Raw genomic sequence first — 26,463 nt, forward strand, 5'->3', positions numbered from 1 at the left:
CCATAACTATTAATATGAATTGAAGTATTCTGGAGTAACAGCGGGACAGGCAGCATCTCTGGGTGACGTTTCGGGTTGAGACCATTCTTCAGACTGTGAGTTCCACGCTATTAACACTAAAGTCTTGGGGGAGTGGGTGGTACAGAGATAAAATGTAATCAGAGACAGTAAGACTGGTAGGAAAACTGGGAAGGGGAAGGGGATGGAGAGAAAGGGAATATAAGGGCTCTTGAAGTTAAAGAAGTCAATGTTCATGCCGTTGGGGTACAAGCTACCCAAGCAAAATATAGGGTTCTGTTCCTCCAATTTGCGCTGGGCCTCACTTTGACAATGGAGGAGGCCCAGGACAGAAAGGTCACGTTAATATGAATTTACAGCATGATGTGATGGAACTCTTTAAGATCGGCACCCTTTAAGTGGTGCACCCTTTGCATACCTTGGGTATGGAAGCAAAGAATTTCACTGTGACTTGTCACATGTGACAATAAAGTATTTATTAATAAAGTATTCATTCATGGATAGAAAGTATTTTTTTAATGTTCATATGTTCCACAATCTGGCTGCTAAGTGAACCAAAACCAGGGGGCAAGTCTATCTCAAGAGGAGCAATTAGTAGAAGGTCAGGTTTGTTTTTAATGACCATTTTAACTCCCAAGGGAATTGATACATTTATATTTCGTTCTTTTTCATGGTAGAGGACAGACTTCCTCACACTCAACATCCTAACATCAAAAAGCTCTGTCAATGCTTTGAGTGCAATCCAGAGAAATGTAGTCAGAAAAGTAACTTTCTGACTATATTATGTTCTAAGCTTGACAGTTACATTGATGCTGATGTTAAATCAGGGGCCACTCTTTGCAGATGCTGTGTGAATATTTTCTTGACATTCGGCATGGTGGCGCAGCGGTAGAGTTGCTGCCTTACAGGGTCAGAGACCCGGCTTGGGTGCTGTCTGTATGGATTTTGGACATTCTCCCTGTGACTGAGTGGGTTTTCTCTGGGTGCTCCGGTTTCCTCCCACACTCCAAAGACATACAGGTTTGTAGGTCAATTGGCCTCGGTAAAAATTGTAAGTTGTCCCTAGTGCGTAGGATAGTGCTAGTATACGGGGTGGTCACTGGTCAGTGTGAACTCAGGGGGCAGAAGGGCCTGGTTCCACGATATTAGCACTAAAGTCTAAAGCAAATTGAATTGGAAAGATACAGTGCAGGACCAGGTCCTTTGGCTCACTATGTCATTGCTAAACATAATACCAAGATAAACTAATCTCCCCTCAGCCTCTGACCTTCCAAAGAAAATAATCAAAGTTTATCCAACCCATCCTTGTAGCTAATGCCCTCCAATCCAGACAGAATTCTGGTAAATCTCTTCTGCACCCCCACCAATCAAAATAGATCAAAATTAAAAAGTGAAAACAGCAGGTCGGTCTTAATTGATCGTTTAACTAATATTCCTCCTAAAACCTTGTTCAGGTGGTGACTATTCTAACAAAATTTACTGTCAGGTTCACTGAGATCGCAACTGCACTAGTTATAAAATATTCATAAACAATTTGTAGCTGATTATTGAATGATTAGGAATGAACAGATTCCTTAGACTTTTATTAAAGGGTGCTTTGTTTCAGTTAAAATGTTTATCGTAAACAATTTAGCATCATTTCACCACACAGTAAATTCTAAGGTCGTTACTAACTGTTACAAGAGCTGCTTAATGCTTTACTCAATCGAACAATGCTCACTGAAACCAAGAGCTATTCAATTTTATAGCTGAGACTGCTGATAGACAATATCAAAACAAGCACTTGGCACGAGTGATCTGAATAAAGCAGGATTCAACAGTGGAAAACCACCCATTAGGCAGGTACGAAAACTAACAAAAGTAAAACCTAAAATAAACTATGCAGGGAAAAGGCAACGGATCCATGGATGAAGATTCGACATAAAAATGTCAAAGTTTCAGATTCAGTTATGATTTTATCTTTTTTAGAATGGGTGGTTTAGAATAGTTTTTATAATGTTGATTTTTGCTCTTTCCAGTTAAGCAACAGTGTAGACATGCTCATTTGTTCACACCTGCACTAACCCACTCTTGTACAGTTCGATGGGTGCCTGTAGCTCCTTAATACATCTCTGAGAAACGGCTGAGAGATATCTCAGACAATTTCTTCTAGATATCTTCTTAAAGAAGAGGGGGACCCAGCTGGAAGGGGGGGGGGGGGGGGTCAGAGAGCATGAAGGGGAACTGGCAGGGGGGGGATCGGAGGGGAGGTGGAGGTTGCCTGCTGCCACGTACAGGGTGGGGGGGGGGGGGGGGGGGGGGGGCAGTATATAGGAATGTTTGGTGAATTTTTGTAACTTTGGCGGCCCCAAACTGTGGCGACACTTGTGAATTGCCGAGGCGAGGACTGCTACATTATTCTACCGGGTCGTATGCAAAACTGTATTTTACTGTAGTTGCATACATGTGACAGTAAGGTATCATTGAATCTATAAGAGCTGCCTTCATATTCTATATTTTTGCAACCCATTTGACATTCAAGTTTTAAAATGATAGTTTCTGTGAGAACTCAATTTCAGAAAGTGCCGCCTGCTTTAGTTTCGACCGGAATGGATGAAAGAGAAACTGTAATCTAATGTGCAAGGGAAAACAAAAGCTCATCTCCGTGCTGCCATTAAGATTGACGAGCAGTGCAGATTATCTGGGTGGAAAGTTATCTCAGATAATGGATATTGACAGAAGACACCAGGCTCGTGAACCGCTGCAAAGCAACTAATTCAGCTTGAATAATGTCTGTGAATAAAAGCTTAGCTAAATAAATGAAGAGGGTGAATGAGAATGAGGTTGTCAGCAGCTTGAGAAGTCTAAGGTTCTGCTTTTGAAATGTCACCCAGAAAAATCAAAAGTTTTTAAAGAGGCCTTAACCTGAAATAGCTTTAGTTTCAAGCTATATAATAAGCAGTTCTGAGTAAATGTTTCCTTCACTGCTTCATGGCCCTCCATCATATTTCTCGCAGATAAGTAATCAAGTCTGATTTTCCAAAATGAAAATGTAAGCTATTTAATATTTGCAATAAAATCCTTGAACTACTTATTGAGTGTAAGCATTGCAGAGAGAAGGTTAGTACTTGAAGTTACGATCTTGAACAAAACATAGTGCTGGAGCAACTCAGAGGGTCAGGCGGTATCTGGGCAGTTAATGGATGGATGATGTTTCGGGTCAGGATCCTTCTTCAGACTTGCATTTACTTAGAGATACAGCATGGATACATACCCTTCAGCCCATCTGATTCACGCTGACCACCGATCACCCGTTCACCTTAGTTCTATGTTATCCCACTTTCTCACCCACTTCGGGCAATTCATGGATGCCAAATTAACCTAGGAACTCATATGTCTTGGGATGTGGGAGGAAACTGGAGCGCCTGGAGAAAACCCATGCGATCACAGGGAGAACGGGCAAACTCCACACAGACAGCAACTGAGGTTAGGATCGATCCCAGGTCTCCGGCACTGTGAGGCAGTAGATCTACCAGCAGGGCCACTGTGCCGCCCCATGTGTTCATCCATCAATGTCCTAGAACAGTGTGGCATGCGAAGACCATGCCAGGCAGCAGTTAACGTCTCTCATGCGACTCTGGGTCTGCAGACACATGTGGAACAAAATGGATTTCATTCCCTAAATCCCTTGAGTAAACCAGATGATTTCTTCTGACATTTTGTTACTTCTATGATCAGCATTAATGAAACCATATTTTTTTGAAAAATCCAGATTACTGGCTATCATTTGAGATAAGAATTCTTGAAGTGTTATGAAAGTGAATTTAGATTCCCTGGTTCAATTTTAACAATGCTCTTGATCAATACTATTAAATAATGTAACCACTCAAAACTCGATTCCCCCGACAGGCAACTCCGCCTTACAGTCGTCCCGGTAAAATAAATGTACCCTTAGGAAAAGCACAAATCACTGCCCAAAAATCTGAGATAAGAAATAAAACTTACTCTTCAACCTCCACTGCGCTTTATAACCCACTTTCCCCCTGAATTATTTCTATGCCACCATGCTCACAAACCCCGATCCTTGAATTCTATCCCTATCCTGATATTTTCACTTCCTACACCCTTCCTAATCCAAGATTCAAGAGAGTTTAGTGTCATGTGTCCCTGATAGGACAATAACATTCTTGCTTTGCTTCAGCACAACAGAACATAGTAGACATTAACTACAAAACAGATCAGTGTGTCCATATATCATTATATAAATATATACCCACATGAATAAATAAACTGATAAAGTGCAAATAACAGATAATGGGCTATTAATGTTCAGAGTTTTGTCCGAGCTAAGTTTAATAGCCTGATGGCTGTGGGGAAGTAGCTATTCCTGAACCTGGCCATTGGTAGCAGGGAGATGAGTGTGTGGCCAGGATGGTGTGGGTCCTTGATGATATTGCCAGCCTTTTTGAGGCAGCGAATGCGATAGATCCCCTCGATGGACATCCGTGAACATTGTCGATCGCCTGAGTCTAACGTTGGCACCCGTTGTTAAATAACGGTGCAACACCTGTCCTTTCACCTCCCCCCTCGACTCCATTCAAGGACCCAAGCAATCATTCCAGGTGCGACAAAGGTTCACCTGCATTTCCTCCAACCTCATCTACTGCATCCGCTGCTCTAGGTGTCAGCTGATTTACATCGGGGAGACTAAGCGTAGGTTGGGCGATCGTTTCGCCGAACACCTCCGCTCAGTCCGCAATAACCAACCTGACCTCCCGGTGGCTCAGCACTTCCCCTCCCATTCCCAATCCGACCTCTCTGTCCTGGGTCTCCTCCATTGCCAGAGTGAGCAACAGCGGAAATTGGAGGAACAGCACCTCATATTCCGCCTGGGGACCTTGCGTCCGGATAACATTAACATTGAATTCTCCCAGTTCTGCTAGCCCTTCCTGTCTCCTCCCCTTCCTTAACCCTCTAGCTGTCTCCTCCCACCCTCCCATCCGCCCGCCCTCGGGCTCCTCCTCCTCCCCCTTTTCCTTCCCCCCCCCCCCCACCCCCCCATCAGTCTGAAGAAGGGTTTCGGCCCGAAACGTCGCCTATTTCCTTCGCTCCATAGATGCTGCTGCACCCGCTGAGTTTCTCCAGCAATTTTGTGTACCGTTAAATAATAGCAGTGGGTTGCTTTGCCATCACAGTTAAATAGGTCAATAAGAGAGACCAAATCCCACTGGAATGCACCTCCACTTACAACATGGGATTCAATTGGGAAAAGAGAGCTTGTGTTATGGAAAATCATAAAGCTGATGGTTTTCGAGGAACTCAACCCTTCCATAATGTGGGATTGCCATTTTCTAAATCAATGTAGTTGATTGAGTGAAAAATGTGGTAAAATCTTCCCTCTGCTTATATTATCAATTAGATCTACAGCACAATGGAGACACAAGCAATTGCAGAAGCTGGAATCTTGAGCAAAACATAGAGTGCTAGAGTATCTCAAGGGGGTCAGGCAGCATCCGTGGAGGGAATGGAGAGATGGCTTTTCAGGTCGAGACCGTTGTTCAGATCTATAATATATATATATAGTGCCCCACATAAGCCCCACATAATCCAAAATAGAATGTGGCAATATTCTTGGAATTAGAAACATGGAACTGCAGATGCCAGTTAATGCACAAAAGGGCACAAAGTGGTGGAGTAACCAAGCACGTCAGGCCGAGTGCACCAGCATCTCTGGAGAACATGCTGACCTGCTAAATTACTCCAGCACTTTGTGTCCGCTCATTCTTTGGAAGCAATTCAGTTCTGCTAATGTTTCAGGCAACGTATTTTTGTTGGAAATCGCAAAATAATTGAGTGATACATTCCATTTACAAAATTATCAAATTTCTATTTAGTTATTTTGATTAATTCAAGTGTTACTCTATTCTTTTGATAGCTGCACTGTTTCCACATTTAATCCCCACACACAGAACCCACCACAACTGCTCACATTGCATATTGCAGATAATGTGACCCACTTTAATTGAATGAACTAAAATAACAATTTAAAATTGGAATCTCAATCACAAAGGTATTTTTCACACTGTGTCACCCAGGTCCAAATTGGCTTCATTCTGAAGAGGCTGTGTAACACATATTTTGTTACTCACTTTTATGAAATTCTGAGTGTTCATATATAAATTCAAACATAATTGTAAATTATAAATAGCATAATTTCTATGGCAGACTGAGATCACATCTAGCAAACCTTTTTATTTGTCTGAAAGCATAGCAGACCTATTATTCTATTGTAAATAACACTTTAATCATTCCTGGTGAGAACAGAGAGGTTGAGAAGGAGTTTCTTCCCAGAGGCCATTCGGACTGTAAACGCCTATCTCACCAGGGACTAACTCTACTGAACGTTTTTCCTTCCATTATTTATTATGTAAAGGTAAATGTGTGTTATGATTGTGTTTATAGTTTGTTTGGTTATTTGTCTTTTTGCACAAAAGTCCGTGAGCATTGCCACTTTCACTTCACTGCACATCTCGTATGTGTATGTGACAAATAAACATGACTTGACGACTTGACTTGTTGGCACATATGATAATTAAACACTCTTGACTCTTGACTCTCTTGAAAATCGCATCCAATTACTTTACACCTCCATACAAAGTCTTTAATAAATCTTCAGATGTTTACAGTGGCCCGGTGGTAGAATTGCTGCCTTATGCCCCTGTCCCACTTAGGAAACCTGAACGGAAACCTCTGGAGACTTTGCGCCCCACCTAAGGTTTCCGTTCGGTTCCCGGAGGTTTTTGTCAGTCTCCCTACCTGCAACCTCCGGCAACCACCTGCAACCTCTGGGAACCGCACGGAAACCTTGGGTGGGGCGCAAAGTCTCCAGAGATTTCCGTTCAGGTTTCCTAAGTGGGACAGGGGCATTATATAGCGCCAGAGACCTGGGTATGATCTTGACTACGGGGCTGTCTGCATGGAGACAGTAAGTTCTAACTGCATGGGTTTTCTCCGAGTGCATCAGTTTCCTTCCACACTCCAAAAACGTACAGGTTTTCAGGTTAACTGGCATCTGCAAATTGTAAATTGTCTTTAGTGTGTAGGATAGTGCAGTGTACGACGTGATCATTGGTCGGCAAGGACTCGGTGGACCAAAGGGCCCGTTTCCACATTGTATCTCTAACGTTTAAAGACTAAAGTCAGATAAACGGTTATTACTCTGAACTATTAACTTTCTTTCTCCAAAGAGGCAACATGATTTACTGTATATTTCTGGCATCTGCAGTTTGTTACTTCTCAGCATAATTTAACGATTCAGTTACATTTTGGGGCATCCATATGCACCTCACTTCCCTGTTCGAGGTCCACAACAATAGCTAGCAATTGCTCAGATCTGAAATATTTATGCAGATTTTGAAACTTAGCAATTATTCTGTTCCAAGTTAATATGACCTCAACACATTATTATATTTTATGCCAGAAAGATTCAATTTTCTAATCTTAATCCTTTTACCCTTCACCCACAATATTTCCAATCAGGAATTAATTGGGCTCTTGCACAATCTTGTGAAATAAAAAATGTATACTTTTAACACCGTTTTATAACATGGGAATTTTTAGTCTTTTTATTCAAAATTTATAATGATAACTATAATGAGCACAGTGGTACAGCTACTTAGAGCTGCTGCCTAACAGCGCCAGACACCTGGGTTCAGTCCTGACAGATGCTGTCAGTGTGGAATTTGCAAGTTCTCCCTGTGACCACATGCGTTTCCTCCGGGTGCTCCAATTTCCTCCCACATTCCAAAGACTTGCGGGTTTGTAGGTTAATTTGCATTTGTAAATTGCCCCTAGCGTGTAGGTTGTGGGAATACATAGAACTAGTGTGAACGGGTGAACAAAGGTCGGTTGCGGACACGGTGGGCCGAAGGGACTGTTTCCATGCTGTCCGTCTAAACAAAACTGAAAGCACTGTTCTTGAATGTTGCCGCACTCCTCCAAATGAGGGAGGTTGAAATTCATACTTCTTATTGTACTCCTGAAGTGCATTCCAATTTCCTTTACCGAAGAACCATAATGCATAAAGAATCATTCATCTGTTATAGTTGCTTGAAGGAGATCCTCTGCAGAAAATAATACGATCTTTAATATACAATCATAAATGTCATTAACACCACTACACCTGAAATCAAGTGTTTGTGAGGAAATGGATAGTGATGTGATTTGGAACAGCAGCTTTTCAGTTCTGCTTGCTTCTAATCTAATTGAGGAAATGGAAATGGTAATTTATTTTCCATCTCAAAGGGTCTTAAGTGAAATGAATTGCTGCAATCTCAGAGTAGTTTCTGATGGACATGACTGATGGCATAAAACTACTTGTAATTCTAATATGTTCTGAATTTGCATCCTGCTAAAACCACGGAGAAAATGGAAGAGGAATAAAGTGCAAGTAAGAAAGGGAAAAGGTATCAATTGAATCATTTGACTACAGTATTTGATGAGATTTTGATTTTAAATTTTAAATATAATAAATTTGCAAAATGCAAATCAATTGAAGCTGGGCCCATTTTCTAACCATTGCCTGAACACTCCCTAACAGCTGGATTTAAAGTTTCTGACCATCTCCACACCATTGATGTTGACTTCAATTCCCGAAGTCAATAACTAACTCCTTCATCTTACTGACATTGAGCGAGAGTTATTGTCTTGACACCATATTACTAAGCTCCAACTGTAGGTTCACCAAATCACATGCTATCCTGATCTGGAAATATATCTTCAATTGTTAATCCTGGCTAAATTGGAGCAGCTACGATTTCAAAATGGGGTAGAGCTTCAGGGTTGCTGGGAGATTTGGTCAATTTGGAGTTGCTCTCTGCAGAGCTGGGACAAGGTGTGGAGAGGTGCCAGAGTGTCTGAGTTTAGATACAATTTGCAAGCAAAGAATGGGAATATCTGCAAACCCTGTCAATTAGGTGCACAATGCATAGAATGGATTGGATGGCTGCAAACCAGACATACACCTTGTAAATAGTTGTAAATAATGTTGCAGTTTGACTTTGCCGAGTGTTGATTGGATGAGGTGTTGAGCCTTGTCTGGGTTTTCTGTAAATCAGGGTAAATGTTTCCAGGTTGGCTTCCTCTTGAAGTCCGTTTTGAATACAATGTATTGAGCTGTTGTATCATTGGGTTAGGGGAATACCTGTTATGTATGGGGTTAATCGATATCTGTAATTGTGTTATTAAGAGACCACCCCCATGTGTTTCGGCCCCTCGAGGTCCCGGGAATATAAAAGTCCGTGATCACGAGGCTCGGCGTCGATCTCCTGGGAGAGCGCTTTGGACTGTGTGAACTTCTAGAGTGTCTGTCTGAGTGAGGCCTGGAGGGCTTGAACAGGCAGACATGAGGATCGAACCCACGGTGGGATAGGTACTGTAGTTGAACTGTAATGCGCTTTTGGTAAAATAAAGAATAGTTGCTTCAAGTGCTTGACTCAGTGTTTTTACTGAAACTCGACGGGGGGAAGCATAGAAACGAGCAATTTACACAATCATCATCACCGGTAGGCGGCGCGGCTCTGGCCAGCAGCGGCCTCTGCAGCCTGTCCGCGTTTTTATTATTTTTTGTCTGTGTTTTTATGTAGTTTTTGTTATTTTATGTTGGGGTGTGTGTGTGGGGGGATGGGGGTGGGGTGGGAGGGGGGGGGGGAAACATTTTGAATCTCTCCCTGCACTGGAGACCCGACCTTTTCACGTCGGGTCTCAGGTGTCGTTGAGGCCGCAACGAGGAGCGGCCTCCAACGGGAAGAAGCCGGGGACTCAGGTGCCGACTCACCGTTGCCGTCGCGGAGCTGGCCGAGACCGGAGCGGGTGGAGCGGTGGAGGAGCGCTGCCGCTGCTGCTGCTGCCGCTGCCGATGCCGCTGCTGCTGCTGAGTCGGAGGCTGCTACTGCGGGTCTGCGGACGGCTCGGACGACCCCGCGCGGCTCCCTGGAGGGAGACTGCTTTTCGGGGCTCCTGCAACGGCGAATTCTCCCGCCCGTGTTGCGGGGTTGAAGAGCTCCTGGAGCGGGGCCTGACACCACTGCCCCGCGCGGCTGGAACGGCCGCGGGACTTTGCGAGCGCACACCGGGGGCTCCAACACCAAGACCCGGTGTGCGACCTCGCACCACCCGGCGTGGCTTCAATGGCCGCGGGACAAACCCCATCGCCAGCCGGGGGCTTTGACTTTGACTCTGACATCGGGGGGGGGAGAGTGCAGTGGAGAGATAAGTTTTTTTGGCCTTCCATCACAGTTATGTGATGGATGTTTATGTTAAATGTAATTATGTTGTGTCTGGGGTCTATTTGTGTGTAATGTATGGCTGCAGAAACGGCATTTCGTTTGGACCTCCAGGGGTCCAAATGACAATTAAATTGACTCTTGACTCTTGACTTGACTCTTGATTCAACAGGTCAGGTAGCATCCATGCAAAGAGAAATATACAGTTAATGTTTCAGGTCAAAGGCCCTTCATTGCAATATTTGTTAATATTTATTAAGCAGATGTATTTAACTTAAAGCCGGAAAAGATTATCGATGCAGCTTAATATTGGAAAATCAAAACTGTTCTTTAGAAGTTGTAATATTTAATGTTGCTTGAGACTAAATCATTCCCTTTGGAATATATTGATGTGTTAAAGCTCTAAAGCAGTGGTTCCCAACCATGGCCCCCTTGTGATCTTTTACTTTTTCTGTGCCCCCCCCCACCCCCCTAACATTATTAGTGGAAAAAAGTACTTCAATATTATAATACTTTCCATAAAAATATCAGTGTCTATTAATTGCACATATATTCTCTTTTATTCTATTCCACAAACATCAAAAATATTTAAACTACTTAGATTTAAATTTATTAGAGCTGAAATTTAGGAGGCAACAGGGTGGTAGCTCTGTGCACCCCTTCATTGAACCTGGGGCCCCCTAAATCTAAAAAAAAATTGTGCCCCCCCCCCCTGAAATTTGCCATATGGCCCTAGGTTGGGAATAACTGCTCTAAAGGATGCAGGCATCTTAGTGTATTCAAAAATGTAGAATATTTGCTTTCAATGCAAAGATGTTCCACCAGAATACAACTGTGCCCATTTAATGTGCAGATAATATGGTACGAATGTGTCTGGGTTAATGTTAACCTCCTTCAATAATTAATACGTGTTTAGATTCTATTTGATTCGGGTGATGTGCCATAACTGCTTCATCTTACTTTGTGGAGTAAAACTAAAAACCTCACATTTTACAGTAAAAAAATCAACTATTGTAATATTTTGAAGAGATTACGACCAAAATTAGATACATCTCCTTTAATAGTTATTTCAGCTTATTTTCAATTTGGAAAATAATTTTCCGAGCCATGGGCGATATATTCAGCGAGAGACGGTGAGCACCATGTTTCTACACGGCATGAAACACGGGTTGCAGTCACTGACGTCCACACTGTAAACAAACAGAGCCATGCAATATTAAACAGGCGTTCGAACCTGGCATCTCAAATTTAACCGCCCCCTTTTCCATTCTCGCGTCTCAACGCTGAAGTTAGCGTGGATCCTGAATGAATTGCATGCAAATAGATATTCGTGCTGGGTCATTTCGATTAGTTGCACAAGATCAAATCGAAAGACTTTTACCAGATCCCCGAAGTCCTCGGGAAATATGAACAATTGAAAAGTTGAAGTTGAGAAAATACACATTTGGGGATTTAGGAATGTGTTGTATTACAAAACATCTTAAAATGAAAAAGAGCCAAGTTAAAAACAATAGGAAGGTACACGAAAATGCTGGAGAAACTCAGCGGGTGCAGCAGCATCTATGGAGCGAAGGAAATAGGCAACGTTTCACGTTGCCTATTTCCTTCGCTCCATAGATGCTGCCGCACCCGCTGAGTTTCTCCAGCATTTTTGTATACCTTCGATTTTCCAGCACCTGCAGTTAGTTCCTTCTCAAAAACAATAGGAACCGGCCTCACATAATGTGCCTGCTGCATTCCTAACGCGTTTGCTTTTTTCCCCACAGACGGTCGAGTTATCGAATAAATACATCAATTTTTTTTTGTAAATAACAAAAACTGAGTGTCACGTTACACTTGTCGTCTGGTTAAACTTGCAAACCAGTGTCGACTGCAAACTGAAACCACCCGAACTCGCAAATCAATTATTGAAGAGGGTTTTGTGCCTGGTTACCCGAACCTATTGATCACCGGTTGATAAATGTGACCTGTGTTGGCTGTCTGATCCATTGACGGGCGGGCGGGCGTGGGACAAGGAGTGAGTGTTTTTGCTCAGTGGGAACAGATTGCTGTTCCCTGGGGGAGACCCAGTGTGACCGAGCGGAGCCGCGTGTTTTCCAGCACCATGGACAGCAACAAGCGCCTCAAGCAAATGATCAAGGAGATGCGCTCTGACATGAAGAAACTGGAGTCGGAAAACAAAGCGCTCCGAGTCAAGTTAAGCCAGAACGGGAAGCGAGCTGAAACGCTGGATGAGGCCACTATATGCGCGCTGCACCAGCAGCTGAGATCCGAGGAGGCTTTAACCCACGCTAACCTGCGCAGGAACATCTCCGCCCCCGTTCTCGAAGGAGAAGCCAGAGGTAATCAGCACAAGGAAATCAGGGGAGGTTTCCCTTTTGATTTGAGTATAGGAGCAGGGAGGTTCTACTGCAGCTGTACAGGGCCTTGGTGAGACCACACCTGGAGTATTGTGTACAGTTTTTGGTCTCCAAATCTGAGGAAAGACTCTGCCTCTGGAACTCTCGGCCACAGGAGGTAGTTGAGGCCAGTTCATTGGCTATAATTAAGAGGGAGTTAGATGTGGCCCTTGTGGCTAAAGGGATCAGAGGGTATGGAGAGAAGGCAGGTACAGGATACTGAGTTGGATGATCAGCCATGATCATATCGAAGGGCCGAATGGCCTACTCCTGCACCTGTTTTCTGTGTTTCTATTCTTGCTATAGAGGGAGTACAGAGAAGGTTCACCAGACTGATTCCTGGGATGGCAGGACTTTCATATGAAGAAAGACTGGATAGACATGGCTTGTACTCACTAGAATTTAGAAGATTCAGAGGGGATCTTATAGAAACTTACAAAATTCTTAAGGGGTTGGACAGGCTAGATGCAAGAAAATTGTTCCCGATGTTGGGGAAGTCCAGAACAAGGGGTCACAGTTTAATAATATAATAATAATCTTATTTATATAGCACATTTTTAGTCAATTTGCATTGACCCCAAAGTGCTTCACATAATTACATTACATTTACACACAGGCAAAGGTTGGTGAAGTGTCTTGCCCCAAGGACACAACGACAGTATGCACTCCAAGCAGGATTCGAACCGGCTACCTTCCGGTCGCCAGCCGAACACTTAGCCCATTGCGCCCTCTATATGGATAAGGGGGAAGTATTTTAGGACCAAGATGAGAAGATTTTTTTTACAGAGAGTGGTGAATCTGTGGAATTCTCTGCCACTGAAAGTAGTTGAGGTCAGTTTATTGGCTATATTTAGATGTGGCCCTTGTGGCTAAAGGGATCAGGGGGTATGGAGAGAAGGCAGGTACAGGATACTGAGTTGGATGATCAGCCATGATCATATTGAATGGTGGTGCAGGCTCGAAGGGCCGAATGGCCTACTCCTGCACCTATTTTCTATGTTTCCCCTGACTCTCAGTCTGAAGAAGGGTCTTGACCTGAAACGTCACCCATTCCTTATCTCCAGAGATGCTGTCTGACCCACTGAGTTACTCCAGCTTTTTTTTTTGTCTTTCTTCAGTAAATGCTTCATCTCTTTTGTTCGTCGGTCTGTGATTTTGGTGGTTTTTATCTCTCCTCATTAGTGAAGCTTGGCCTGTTGGCCATGACCCAGCATCACCTACACAGACAAGGTGGCTCCAACTGCTGAATTAGGCCATTTGGCCTCATCTTATCAGATATACCGCCTTTGTTCTACCCATCCCTCCCCATCGTCTCTGCAACCTTATTGTCATTACTTTTCTTTTTTTCTCAGTTCTGATGAAGTTTCCTCAACTTGAAATACCAGCCATGTTTCTCTTCGGTAAGGGTGTCCGGGGTTATAGGGTGAAGGCAGGAGAATGGGGTTGAGAGGGAAAGATAAATCAGCCATCATTGAATGGCGGAGTAGACTTGATGGGCGGAATGGTCTAATTTTACTCCTAAAACTGATGAACAATATGCTGCCCAACTTGCTGAGTGCTTCCAGCGTTTTCCACTTGTATTTCAGATTTCCAGCACCTGCAGTGTTTTTGATTTTTAATTCAGATAATGCCAATAAAGAGTAAACACCAGACATTATCAGCACATTCAAAATATTAAATTGATTTATTGATATTTTTCCATCTTGACCAGCTTTGCAGTTTTTACAGTAAAATCATATGAAGAATCGGCACAATGTTAACAAAAATAAGGCCAGTTCATTGGCTATATTTATGGATGTCACACCAGAACTTATTCTGGCACTTCACAAATTCTTAGTGCCCTTATTCTGGCTAAGGGGATCAGGGGGTATGGAGAGAAGGCAGGTACGGGATACTGAGTTGGATGATCAGCCATGATCATATTGAATGGCGGTGCAGGCTCGAAGGGCCGAATGGCCTACTCCTGCACCTAATTTCTATGTTTCTATGATTTATTGATATTCTTCCATCTTGACCAGCTTTGCAGTTTTTACAGTAAAATCATATGAAGAATGGGCACAATGTTAACAAAAATAAATTATGTTAACAAAAAACATGATTTATGGATGTCACACCAGAACTTATTCTGACACTTCACAAATTCTTAGTGCCCTTATTCTGGAAACACAAGAGACTGCAGATGCTGGAATCGGGAACAAAAACAGAGTGCTGGAGGAACTCAGCGGGTCAAGCAGTATCTGTGGAGACATATAGGTGGTTGGCATTTTAAGTCAGGACTCCGAATAAGGACTTTTATTCTGTTGTCCACCACCTGTAATATTCCATATAATCATGACACTGGCAAATATTATAAAAATGTTTTCCTAGAATTTTCCACAAACTTCTATTCTAATGTGAAATAAAGTGTCTAATTTTCAATTCAACTGTATTAAAATGATGTGCATTATGACCCTGGGATTGTTTAAAGTCCAGTATACAAGACAATAGTGTCTCGTTCATTCAACTTTCAGAGGTTATTAACCATTAGTAAATTGTTATTAACTTTAGATACAATAAAAGTGTTTAGCTCGCCTTCAAACAAGAGGAAAGGCAATGATACTCAAACAGATGTGTTTCAGTCAAATAATTACTTTAGAGATGATGTATGTTTATTCATAGGTAACACAATGACAGTGCGACGCTATTCCATATCGTCTTTACACGCCTTCACTGTCGGTAACAAACGTCATAAATCTCCAGATCAAAATCGAACCCATCAAAGGAGCAGGCAAGAGGGGCCAGAATCAACTACAGTGATTCACCCTTACACAACAATGAAAGTCACAAAAGGCCAAGGAGTTCCTGATGAACTGTTGGAGACGAAGAGCCCTGAAGGAAAACAACCTCAAGATACACCGTTACAGGAATATGTACCTAAGTGCAAGTAAGCAATATAAAGTATACCACCTGAAATCAAAGATGTATTCCAAAAGTGGCCCTTCAGCCTAAACTGATTTCTGTCTGTAAAGTTCAGAATGAAAAATGTCAGGTGTCTACGAAATAAATCAGTAACTGATTGATTAGTGGCTCTAGAAAATAAGTAGTGATGATACTTTTTAAAATTGCATCAACAGTAAATATAAAACATCCACTCAATGATGTAGAGCAGAGGTCAGCTGTGTCTGGTATTCGGTCTGCTGGTACTGGAAAATTTAACAACAGAAAAAATGTTTGAGACACGCACCAGGTCTTTCAGCAGCTATGGAGCAGGAACAATGGGGACATTTTGTGCACAATTTGCAAATGTTTCCATTATAAATTCAAGCAAAATATTATGAGACAGATCATTCCACTTTTTTTGCAACTGAGGAAGAATCAGAGAAATGTACAGGACTGGAATGGGCCCGTTCATCTCATCTCCTCAAGCAGATAGTAATGCCTGATCACATCTCTTCCCTTGGCTAATCTCTTGCTTCTAATGTACATATAAAAGATTTTTGGATTCTCGTTAATCATACTTGTTAATCTTCTTTCAGGGCAGATTTTTGCATGACTGATTTCTTTCCTAAGTGCTCTTCAACAGTATATCTAAACTATTACTAAAAGTCTCATCTTGACCACTTCCGGCCTACATTGTAAATAAATTTGAGAAAAAACGCTACCCTATGATTCTTTTCACCATCTTACTCACCGTCCTCTTCTCCTCCAAGCGACCCAAGGTTTTTTCCGATCGGTGAAATAATAAAAAAGTTTTGAATGTTTAAAAAATCGTGAGATCAGCAGATTGGTCTTCTTGCCTGTCAGTCACCATGATGAAGGTAAAACCCCTTCCGGGGGGGGCCAGGAGAATAAATCCCTGGTGGCCGGACACCTACCAGGCCTGAATGACTGAACTGCCAGCCCACCAGGCCTGAGTGACTGAGCTGCTAGCCCACCAAGCCTGAGTGTCTGAGCTGCCAGCCCAAGAATCCATTTGGCCCACAATATCCACACTAGCCCCCTGGAAACCAGTCCCTTCAGCCCACAACACCCATACTAGCGCTCTAGAAAGCCCCCACTGGCCACCAATATTGGAATAGGCGAAGTGGAATATTGCGTTGGGGGACCAGCCATCCCATGTGAACATGGGACCCAACGGGTCCCACTTAGTCTAGTATTCTATAAACCTCAAATTGGTTATTTGATACCAACCTCCTACCCTTGTCACATCATACATTTACAAGATTGTATTTAAGTTAAACTCATTAATAAAAACAGAAAATGCTGGTCAGGCCGCACCTCTGGAAGGAAGCGAGTTTCAGTTTAAAGATCCTTTATCAATGTTCCCAGTATTTTCCATTTTTTATTTCAGATTTTCAGCATCTGCAGTTTAATGATTTTCAATCATATACCTCCGCCTTATGTTAGATTTTCATTTTACTTTCTGTAATCTAGCGCTGACCTGTTAAGTGTATGCTGGTAGCTGTTCAGACGACCTCAGAAGATATGTCAATTAAGAGTAAAGAACAAATGTTCTGTGCAATACTACGCTCTGTTCTATGTTGTGATCAGAAATATTGGTATTTTTTTCCAACAGGTATAAAATGAAGTCTGTAACATTTCTTTTGCCTGTGGACGTTGTACCTCATTCTGAAGATCAAGACTCATCATGGTATACAGGGTATCAGAATTGTGCACAGCTGCCTCCTATTCAAGAAATCGACTACTGAACGATTGGAACTGTCACACATATGTATCAACTTATCCAGTTATTTCACAGAAATGTTTATGGAAAATGCATGGTATCATTTCTACATCTATGATCATTGTACTACGATGATTGTGAATTAACATGATTCAAATATTTATCTACAGTATGCAATGAATGGAGGAAATTGAGCAAGTTTGTGAATTTCTCGTGTATTGAGAATTCAGAGTGAGCAAACTTTCAAAATGTGAAGACCACAGAAATAGACACTGTGTGAAAATGTGAATATCAGACCCAGAATGTCATTATTTAATTCAATCACTATCCTATCCTTGTGTTGCCACTTTCAGGGAACAATGGATTTGAACCACTTAACATAGAGCTGTTATGTGATATGTGATACTATAGTTATTTTATGAAATAGGTACAATGATGATTAGACCACAGTTGGACTAAATGCACCCATTTAGAATATTCAAGGTCCTGCTGTACCTCAACATTCCTAAGAATCTTGCCATTTACTCTAACTTTCCTACCAAGATTTTGGACCCACTTGATCAATACAACTCAGATCCCTTGTACCTTAACCTGCTCTACCTGCGTATAAGGTGGGGCATTGTCAAAAAATGTATTGTAAAGAATATGAAGATCAAAGCTGTGTAAAAATGTCAATAACAAGCCCAGAATATAATTAACCAATTCAATCAAGGTGAATTTCTGGAAATTATCTATCTATCTATCTATCTATCTATCTATCTATCTATCTATCTATCTACTTATCTATCCATCTATCTATCTATCTATCTATAAAACTCAAGTCAGTCCGCCTGCCGTCCGGCTGCATTTCTTCCTTTGATTCATTGCCACGCCCAATCCAGACGCTCAATCTCCGAGATATTTTCCATTTCGGTAGAGATTTCGCTTTTCGTTCTAAGTATCCGCTCCTCATTTCATTTTGTCGTGTTGAAGTACATGTTTTTAATCAAATCCTTCTCCCCCCCCCCACCCACCCCCAAGTACTTCAAAAATAAACAGGCTTCTCCATTTACATGTCAGCTTCCAACACACTTCGAAACAAAGTTGCAAGAGAGGAACACTGAACTTTTCACTGCTGCAGCAGGCAGGGGAGGGCTGCAATCTTACATTTGGGAACGGGCTCAGTTCCAATGGAGGAGACGGGTGCATGGTGCAATATTGGGTTGGGGGATCACACCATTGGGGGAGCAGACCCAACGGGTCTGCACTTGGTCTAGTGTATATATAAAACTCAAATCAGTCCGCCTGCCGGGCGGCTGCATTTCTTCCTTTGATTCATTGCCACGCCCAATCCAGACGCTCAATCTCCGAGATATTTTCCATTTCGGTAGAGATTTCGCTTTTCTTTCTAAGTATCCGCTCCTCGTTTCATTTCGTCGTGTTGAAGTACATGTTTTTAATCAAATCCTTCTTCCCCCCCACCCACCCCCAAGTATTTCAAAAATAAACAGGCCTCTCCATTTACATGTCAGCTTCCAACACACTTCGAAACAAAGTTGCAAGAGAGGAACACTGAACTTTTCACTGCTGCAGCAAGCAGGGGAGGGCTGCAATCTTACATTTGGGAACGGGCTCAGTTCCAATGGAGGAGACGGGTGCATGGTGGAATATTGGGTTGGGGGATCACACCATTGGGGGAGCAGACTCAACGGGTCTGCACTTGGTCTAGTTATATATTAAAACTGTGTGGCTGCCGTCCGGCGTCCGGCTGCCTTTCTACCTTTTGATTCGTTGACGGCTGCTCCTTCCTATCAGCTTCCAACACACTTCAAAACAAAGTTGCAAGACAGGAACACTCTGAACTTTTCACTGCTGCAGCCGGCAGGGGAGGTGCAATTGGAATTTTTTTTAAATCCACTGCTGAGGGAGGCAGGGGAGTGCTCGAATCTTACATTTGGGAACGGCTTCAGTTCCGTTGGAGGAGACGGGTGCATGGTGGAATATTGGGTTGGGGGATCACACCATTGGGGGAGCAGACCCAACGGGTCTGCACTTGGTCTAGTATATTCATAAAACTGTCTCCGTGGCATTAGAAGAATATTTCATTTTGCATCATATTTATCAAATGTGTCACTTGTTTAACCCGGTTTATATTTTCTTCCAAAATCTGAAATCACAAATGGATTTTCTAAGTGCTGGAGTGATAACACGCATTATGTAATGGTGGGTCGATGATGGAAATTAGTTTTTTAACAAGCTGAGGTTATGATGATCTGCCTAATAAGGTGGAAAAGTGGAGAAAACGCTGTTTTCAAAGGGGAATTGGATGCTTAAAAAGCAATCAAAATCTCCAAGTGTTAAGTGAAAAGACCAGGGGAATGGAAATATTGGATTACTCTTTCACAGAAGAGTGATAATAACTGAGAGGGCTCAGCGTCACCCATCCTTGTGATCCTCCCTTTTCATGGAATTGAATTGAGACGACACTTTAAAATACAGAACATTATTAATGATGCACAAACATTAATGTTTATTTCACATAATGCCTTCAGTTAAAACTGTTCAAAATTCCTAAAAATAAAATGTTCAAATTACATTGGTTTCTGACTCTGTTCTATGTGACAACCTGTGCATTTTCAAAATTTAAACATTGTGTAAAACATTATATGGACTTCACAGTGTCAGAATGTGGTCTTCGCTGAAAAATAATGCATTTTTAACTAACATTCTGAGACAATATGTTTATAAAACTCGTCATGAAGCAAACATCGACCTGCAGGAGGAACTCAGCAGGTTGGACAGCATCCATGGAGATAATGGACAGCTGAGGTTTTGATCAAGAACCTCTATGTGGAGTGACGCATCTATGGCTGCAGGGAATGGACAGGTAACATTTTGGATCGAAATCCTTCTTCAGACTCTTTCTCCTGTCTCCAAAGTTCCATCTCCTCCTGTCAACTGCTAGCGTGACGTCAACTGTCTTGACTTCTCCACTTGCTTTACCCATTCCAATTTCACTTCCTCTAAACCCACAGACCTCCGCTCACTCAGTAACAATCCCAAAGTTGTTATCAAACCGCTGACAAGAGATGTGCCTTTGTAGTCCGGCAGGCCAGTCTCTACCCTAGCTCTCAGACATCTCCTCATACCTACCTCCTGACATGACCCCATGGATGAACACTAGGCCACTAATGGTCCCCCAGACCATTACAAATTTTGTCGCCTCTTGCAGTCTCCCCTGAAAGAGTCTGCAGATAGATCCTGACCCGAAATGTCACCTATTCATTCCCCTCCACAGATGCGGCCTGACTTGTTGAATTCCTCCAGCAATTTGTGATTTGCTCAATATCCCAGCATCTGCACCTTGTATCTTCATGAATTCTTATATCCTGATCCATTTTCTATTTGATATTTGGAACAGTGGCCGTGTTTATTTAGCACATCACATACCTTTGTGGAAACTAAGACACAAGAGTCATTTTTTTGTTCTTGCTCAGAGAATTTACAATAAAATGCAAAAGTTTGAATTAGCTTTCTTCTGATTGAGTTTCCTCGTTGCTTGTTCATCGTCATCTTTTGGACACTGATCAACATCACCCAGCTGCTTAAAGCTACAGATACTGTGCAAGCTCCCGTAACTTTCTGAGTCACATGTTTGTCCTGTGGATGGAAAAGAAATCTCTTTTGTTTTCCATTTTGTGAGTTCCCTTCACTTAGTAATTTTTTTCAAAAACTGCGGTATACCTGTCATGTGTTTTATTTTTGAATAATTGGTTTCTGGCAAATCCTCAGGTGTATCAGCATATCTCATTTTTACTGTGCTCTGTCGATTCTGGTAAACACTGCATTTGGCATCTGACCAAGAGAAAGGCACTTCTGAGCAGGGCAATATCATATGTTCAAACGTTCAAAGCATAATAATGTCTCTTAACTATCTGAAAAAATCTAACAGGTTGGCAACTAAAACCCCTGTCCCACGGTACGAGTTCGTTCCAAGAGCTCTCCCGAATTTGCCCTGATTCGAATACGGAGATTTACGGTAATGGCCACTCGTCGGTACTCGGGGCTCTCGTGGACATTTTTCAACATGTTGAAATATCTTCACGAGTCTTCCCGTGCTTACCTGCTGTTAGCGAGTCTTCACGAGTACCTGCCGTTAGCGTTATGAGCCGCTAAGCGACGTCCCCGAGCTCCGACGTACCCGCTACGTTCATTCACCGTGCTTACCCCGAGTTTGATTTTTTTTAAACTCGGGAGAGCTCTTGGAATGAACTTGTACCGTGCGACAGGGCTTTAACATGAATTTCTGGCCCGTACTAGCTCAGGCAGGATTGCTGCACAACATGGAAAGGCAACGTTTCGGGTCGGGATCCTTCAGACTGATTTTAGTGTGGGGGAGAAGGCTGGAAAAGAGATAGAAACATATAAAATAGGTGCAGGAGTAGGCCAGTCGGCCCTTCGAGCCTGCACCGCCATTCATGGCTGATCATCCAACTCAGTATCTTGTACCTGCCTTCTCTCCATATCCCTTTAGCCACAAGGGCCACATCCAACTCCCTCTTAAATATAGCCAATGAGCTGGCCTCAACTACCTTCTGTGGCAGAGAATTCCAGCGATTCACCACTCTCTGTGTGAAAAATGTTTTTCTCTGTTAGCGGGGTGGAACAAAGCCTGGGCAAGTGATGGGTGGTTACAAGTGAAGGAGCTTTGCCTGGCAGATGGGTGGACAAACATTAAGGATGTAAAGGAGACAAAGATAGAAGAGGAGTAATTCAGCAGGGCAGGCAGAATTGCTGCAGGACATGGCAAAGGTTAAGGATGTAAAGGAGACAGGAGGGTGTCAGATAAGGAATGAAGAGTGAATTCTAACGCAAGGGGGGAGGATTATCGAGGGAGTGATATATATGACCTGAATCCCTCCTTTTTTTACAACCATTATTACAAATTCCATGATTTTGCTTGTGAAATGAAAAGCCTCAATGTTAATATTATAGTTTTGTTTTTAAATGTTTGTCCTTTTGAAATAAAGTGTACCTTCGTCAGAATCCGATTCCCTTTGCGGTCTTCCTAATATTTCATTTTCTGATGCCATCACATTTCTAATGAGGAAGAAAGTACACATCTTCCCTTTCCCTTTAATGTCAATCTCACCTCTTTCATGAATCTCAAAGCATTTATCTTTCAGCGCACTGAAACAGAAAGCAAATGCAATTAAATGTCAATTTGCCACTGAAGGAAGCTGGGTTCCTCTTCACTTCCAATGTAAATTTGTTTAATGGTTAGCTCTCTTTGTGTACTTTAATATTGTTTTGCAAGTCCCTCAATCTTACTGATACAGGCCCTTTGGCCCAACTTGCCCACACTGGCCAACATGTCCCAGTTACACCAGTCCAACCTGCCAGCATTTGGTCCATATCCCCGCAAACCTGTCCTATCCATGTATCTGTCTGACTACTTCTTAAATGATGGGATAGTCCCAGCCTCAACTACCTCCTCTGGCAGCTTGTTCCATACATCCATCACCCTTTGTATGAAAAAAATTCCCCTCAGATTACTATTAAATCTTCGCCTTAAACCCATGTCCTCTGGTCTTCGATTCACCTACTCTGGGCAAGAGACTCTGTGCATCTACCCGATCTATTTCTCTCATGATCTTATACACCTCTACAATATTACCCCTCATCCTCCTGCGCTCCAAGGAATAGAGTCCCTGCCTACTAAACTGCCTCTAGCTCAGACCCTCTAGTCCTGGCAACAGCCTTGTAAATTATTAGATTGCTTTAAACTGCATAACATTAAAGTTATGTATAAGGTAGGAACTGATTTACACCGAAGATAGACACAAAATGCTAGAGTAACTCAGCAGGACAGACAGCATCTGTGGATAGAAGGAATGGGTGACGTTTCGGGATCCTTCGGATAGAAGAAGGATTAAGACCCGAAACGTCGCCTATTCTATCTCTTCAAAAATGCTGCCTGTCCCACTGAGCTACTCCAGCATTTTGTGTCATTTCACGTTAAAGTTGTGCTACAAAAGCATTGAGTATTTTACCAGCAAGTACTGGAACTAATGTGGATTTTGTTTGGCATTCCTTGGCTCTCCATTCTGGAAGCTGTGTTGACAGTGTCCCCAAAAAGGCAGTATCGAGGCATCTTTTCTCCAACCACTCCTGCCAAGGCTGGGCCAGTTGTTACTCCAACTCTTAGCTTCACACAAGAAGAGGAAGAGGCCATTGTATTCATGCAAGCAACAAGGTCAATTAAAAGTACAGCCCATCATGTGATTTATTACTCAGCAGAGTCCAACATCCATTGATCAATAAGTATTTTAACTTTCAATGAAATTTAAATTTAAAATAAAATACCTGGATAGGTCTTCCAGTTACAGGGTTCATTATGCCATTAGCTGCTATGATCATTGCCAAGCTAAAATTTGCTACCCTTTCTGCGTGTGAAGAAACAGGTATAGGGACTCCTCCAACCACCATGTAAGCATCTCCTATCGTCTCTACCTTTGCAATTTGGATCAAAGATATTTAATTAATATCATGTTATCAGTGAATTTGCATTATATATGTGACAATTCTTCTGGTATGGTAGATTTTTTTATTTTTTTTAATTTATTTTATTTATTCCAAACAAGTAAAGGCATTAAAGACATTAATAGTAACAATATGGAAATTATCAAACAATTGGACATTACAATCAATATTTACAAGCAATGAAAAGAACAAAAAGCAAATTTCCAATGTCCAACTCTGTGTCTGTACAAGCTCGAAAAGGAGTGAGAAGAAGAATAACTTCTTAAATCTCACCCCTTTTCCCCAACACTTCTACCATATTTAAAAATCAATTAATTAATAATAATAATACTACCCCAGGCAATTTCCCATAATACCTACAGACATATATATACATACAACTATTATACACATACAAACTTCATATATGAAGTAACCAAACATAAGTAAACAATTGCAAAGCAATAGATAAACATTAACCCCCACTTGTCAACCATCCCCTCCATCCCGGTACCCCTTGAAAATTATTTTTTTATATATCATTTTTAAATGATTCATGTTTGTACATTGCTTTAATTCCTCGTTCAATTTGTTCCACACTCCTACTGCACAAACCGCAATACAAAAAGTAGATTACACATTAACGAAATGTTAACTTCATGCAGGAGAGTATTATGCCCCTGTCCCACTTAGGAAACCTGAACGGAAACCTCTGGAGACTTTGCGCCCCACCCAAGGTTTCCGTGCGGAGGTTGCAGGTGGTTGCAGGTAGTGGAAGCAGGTAGGGAGACTGACAAAAACCTCCAGGAACCGCACGGAAACCTTGGGTGGGGCGCAAAGTCTCCAGAGGTTTCCGTTCCGGTTTCCTAAGTGGGACAGGGGCATAACCCTTTAGTTGAACAAACAGCGTAACTACCATCTATTACCGCCTTCCTACACGCCCATTGAATGAAGAAAATTGATACCTTGTAAACATCATGGACTGTAGTTAATCTGTCAAACTCCAGGTATATGGTGTTGAGCATAACCACAATCTGAATTGGTTCACATTGAGCGCACATACTGGTAAACTCCACAACATCACTGAATAGTACGGTGCACTCTTTAAATTCACCTAGAGTAGAACATTCAACATCAGTAACAATCTTACTCAATTCTCAAAAAAGGCGTTACTTCAATTTATTCACGAATGAGCATGGACGCGGCACAATGGCGCAGAGGTAGAGATGCTACCTTACAGCGCCCAAGACCCGGGTTCGATACTGACTGCGGGTGCTGTACCAACATTGTACGTTCTCCCTGTGACAAAGCGGGTTTTCTCTGGATCTCCCGGTTTCCTCCCACGCTCCAGATATACAGGTTTGTCGGTTAATTGGCTTCGGTAAATATTGCAGATTGTCCCTAGCATGTAGGATAGTGACCTTGCACGCCACCCAAGGTTTTGGTCACTCTCCCTAATGGTCGAAAGTGGTTTCTGCGTGGTCGAGGCTTCATCTAGGTTGCTGCTATTTTTTCATCATGATTAAAACCGGCCTCGACTATAAATAGGTTGCCGTTTTAAAAATCGATAATTTTTTAGTCGAAGCCGGTTTTCTTTATAGTCGAGGAAACATAGAAACATAGAAATTAGGTGCAGGAGTAGGCCATTCGGCCCTTCGAGCCTGCACCGCCATTCAATATGATCTTGGCTGATCATCCAACTCAGTACCCCGTACCTGCCTTCTCTCCATACCCCCTGATCCCCTTAGCCAGAAGGGCCACATCTAACTCCCTCTTAAATATAGCCAATGAACTGGCCTCAACTACCCTCTGTGGCAGAGAGTTCCAGAGATTCACCACTCTCTGTTTGAAAAAAGTTCTTCTCATCTCGGTTTTAAAAGATTTCCCCCTTATCCTTAAGCTGTGACCCCTTGTCCTGGACTTCCCCAACATCGGGAACAATCTTCCTGCATCTAGCCTGTCCAACCCCGTAAGAATTTTGTAAGTTTCTATAAGATCCCCTCTCAATCTCCTAAATTCTAGATAGTATAAACCAAGTCTATCCAGTCTTTCTTCATAAGACAGTCCTGACATCCCAGGAATCAGTCTGGTGAACCTTATCTGCACTCCCTCTATGGCAATAATGTCCTTCCTCAGATTTGGAGACCAAAACTGTACGCAATACTCCAGGTGTGGTCTCACCAAGACCCTGTACAACTGCAGTAGAACCTCCCTGCTCCTATACTCAAATCCTTTTGCAATGAAAGCCAACATACCATTCGCTTTCTTTACTGCCTGCTGCACCTGCATGCCTACCTTCAATGACTGGTGTACCATGACACCCAGGTCTCGCTGCATCTCCCCTTTTCCCAATCTGCCACCAGGAAGGTTTTCAACATATGCGTGGCATGTGGTAGGAGTTTGCAGGTCACCTCGACCTTAATTATTTTTTGGGTGGCGGGCAAGGTCACCAGAGGTTGCTGTTTAGGTCTCCACAGTGGCACAGGGGCTTTAGTGTACAAGGGTGATCGTTGGTCAGTGGGACTCTTTGAGCTGAAGGGCCTGTTTTCATGATGTATCTCTAAAGTCTGAAGTCTAAGGTTTTCTCCCAAACACTCAAGCCATGACTGGGCCAGTTGTC

The 26,463-nt window shown here is 42.5% G+C and overlaps 2 protein-coding genes across 2 annotated transcripts in view; one reads left to right on the top strand and one right to left on the bottom strand.

The window, feature by feature from the left end:
* The first annotated feature begins 12,311 nt into the window (after positions 1–12,311).
* Positions 12,312–18,058, top strand: LOC129703806 (putative coiled-coil domain-containing protein 195). Its single transcript, XM_055646510.1, has 3 exons — positions 12,312–12,622; positions 15,338–15,602; positions 17,235–18,058. The coding sequence occupies exons 1-3, from the start codon at positions 12,385–12,387 to the stop codon at positions 17,365–17,367; spliced, it is 636 nt and encodes a 211-aa protein (XP_055502485.1). The 5' UTR covers positions 12,312–12,384; the 3' UTR covers positions 17,368–18,058.
* Positions 18,059–20,003: 1,945 nt separating this feature from the next.
* The window catches only part of gucy1b2 (guanylate cyclase 1, soluble, beta 2), a 37,112-nt gene continuing 30,652 nt past the window's right edge, over positions 20,004–26,463 (bottom strand). Inside the window, exons 11-16 of the mRNA XM_055646388.1 lie at positions 24,809–24,957; positions 23,688–23,834; positions 23,375–23,529; positions 22,357–22,511; positions 21,066–21,176; positions 20,004–20,981 (exon numbers count right to left, since the gene is read on the bottom strand). Of these exons, the coding sequence (XP_055502363.1) occupies positions 20,824–20,981; positions 21,066–21,176; positions 22,357–22,511; positions 23,375–23,529; positions 23,688–23,834; positions 24,809–24,957 (875 nt within the window). The 3' untranslated portion in view covers positions 20,004–20,823. The remainder of the gene's footprint in view (positions 20,982–21,065; positions 21,177–22,356; positions 22,512–23,374; positions 23,530–23,687; positions 23,835–24,808; positions 24,958–26,463) is intronic.

This window comes from Leucoraja erinacea, chromosome 14 (assembly GCF_028641065.1).
Source record: "Leucoraja erinacea ecotype New England chromosome 14, Leri_hhj_1, whole genome shotgun sequence".
Lineage (NCBI taxonomy): Eukaryota > Metazoa > Chordata > Chondrichthyes > Rajiformes > Rajidae > Leucoraja > Leucoraja erinaceus.

What these genes read in the sequence shown, in the direction of transcription:
- LOC129703806 (XM_055646510.1), top strand. Translation starts at nt 12,385, where the DNA reads ATGGACAGCAACAAGCGCCTCAAGCAAATGATCAAGGAGATGCGCTCT. An exon ending in TCTCGAAGGAGAAGCCAGAG is followed by an intron (nt 12,623 to 15,337) that starts GTAATCAGCACA and finishes GTTTATTCATAG; the next exon opens with GTAACACAATGACAGTGCGA. An exon ending in GAATATGTACCTAAGTGCAA is followed by an intron (nt 15,603 to 17,234) that starts GTAAGCAATATA and finishes TTTTTCCAACAG; the next exon opens with GTATAAAATGAAGTCTGTAA.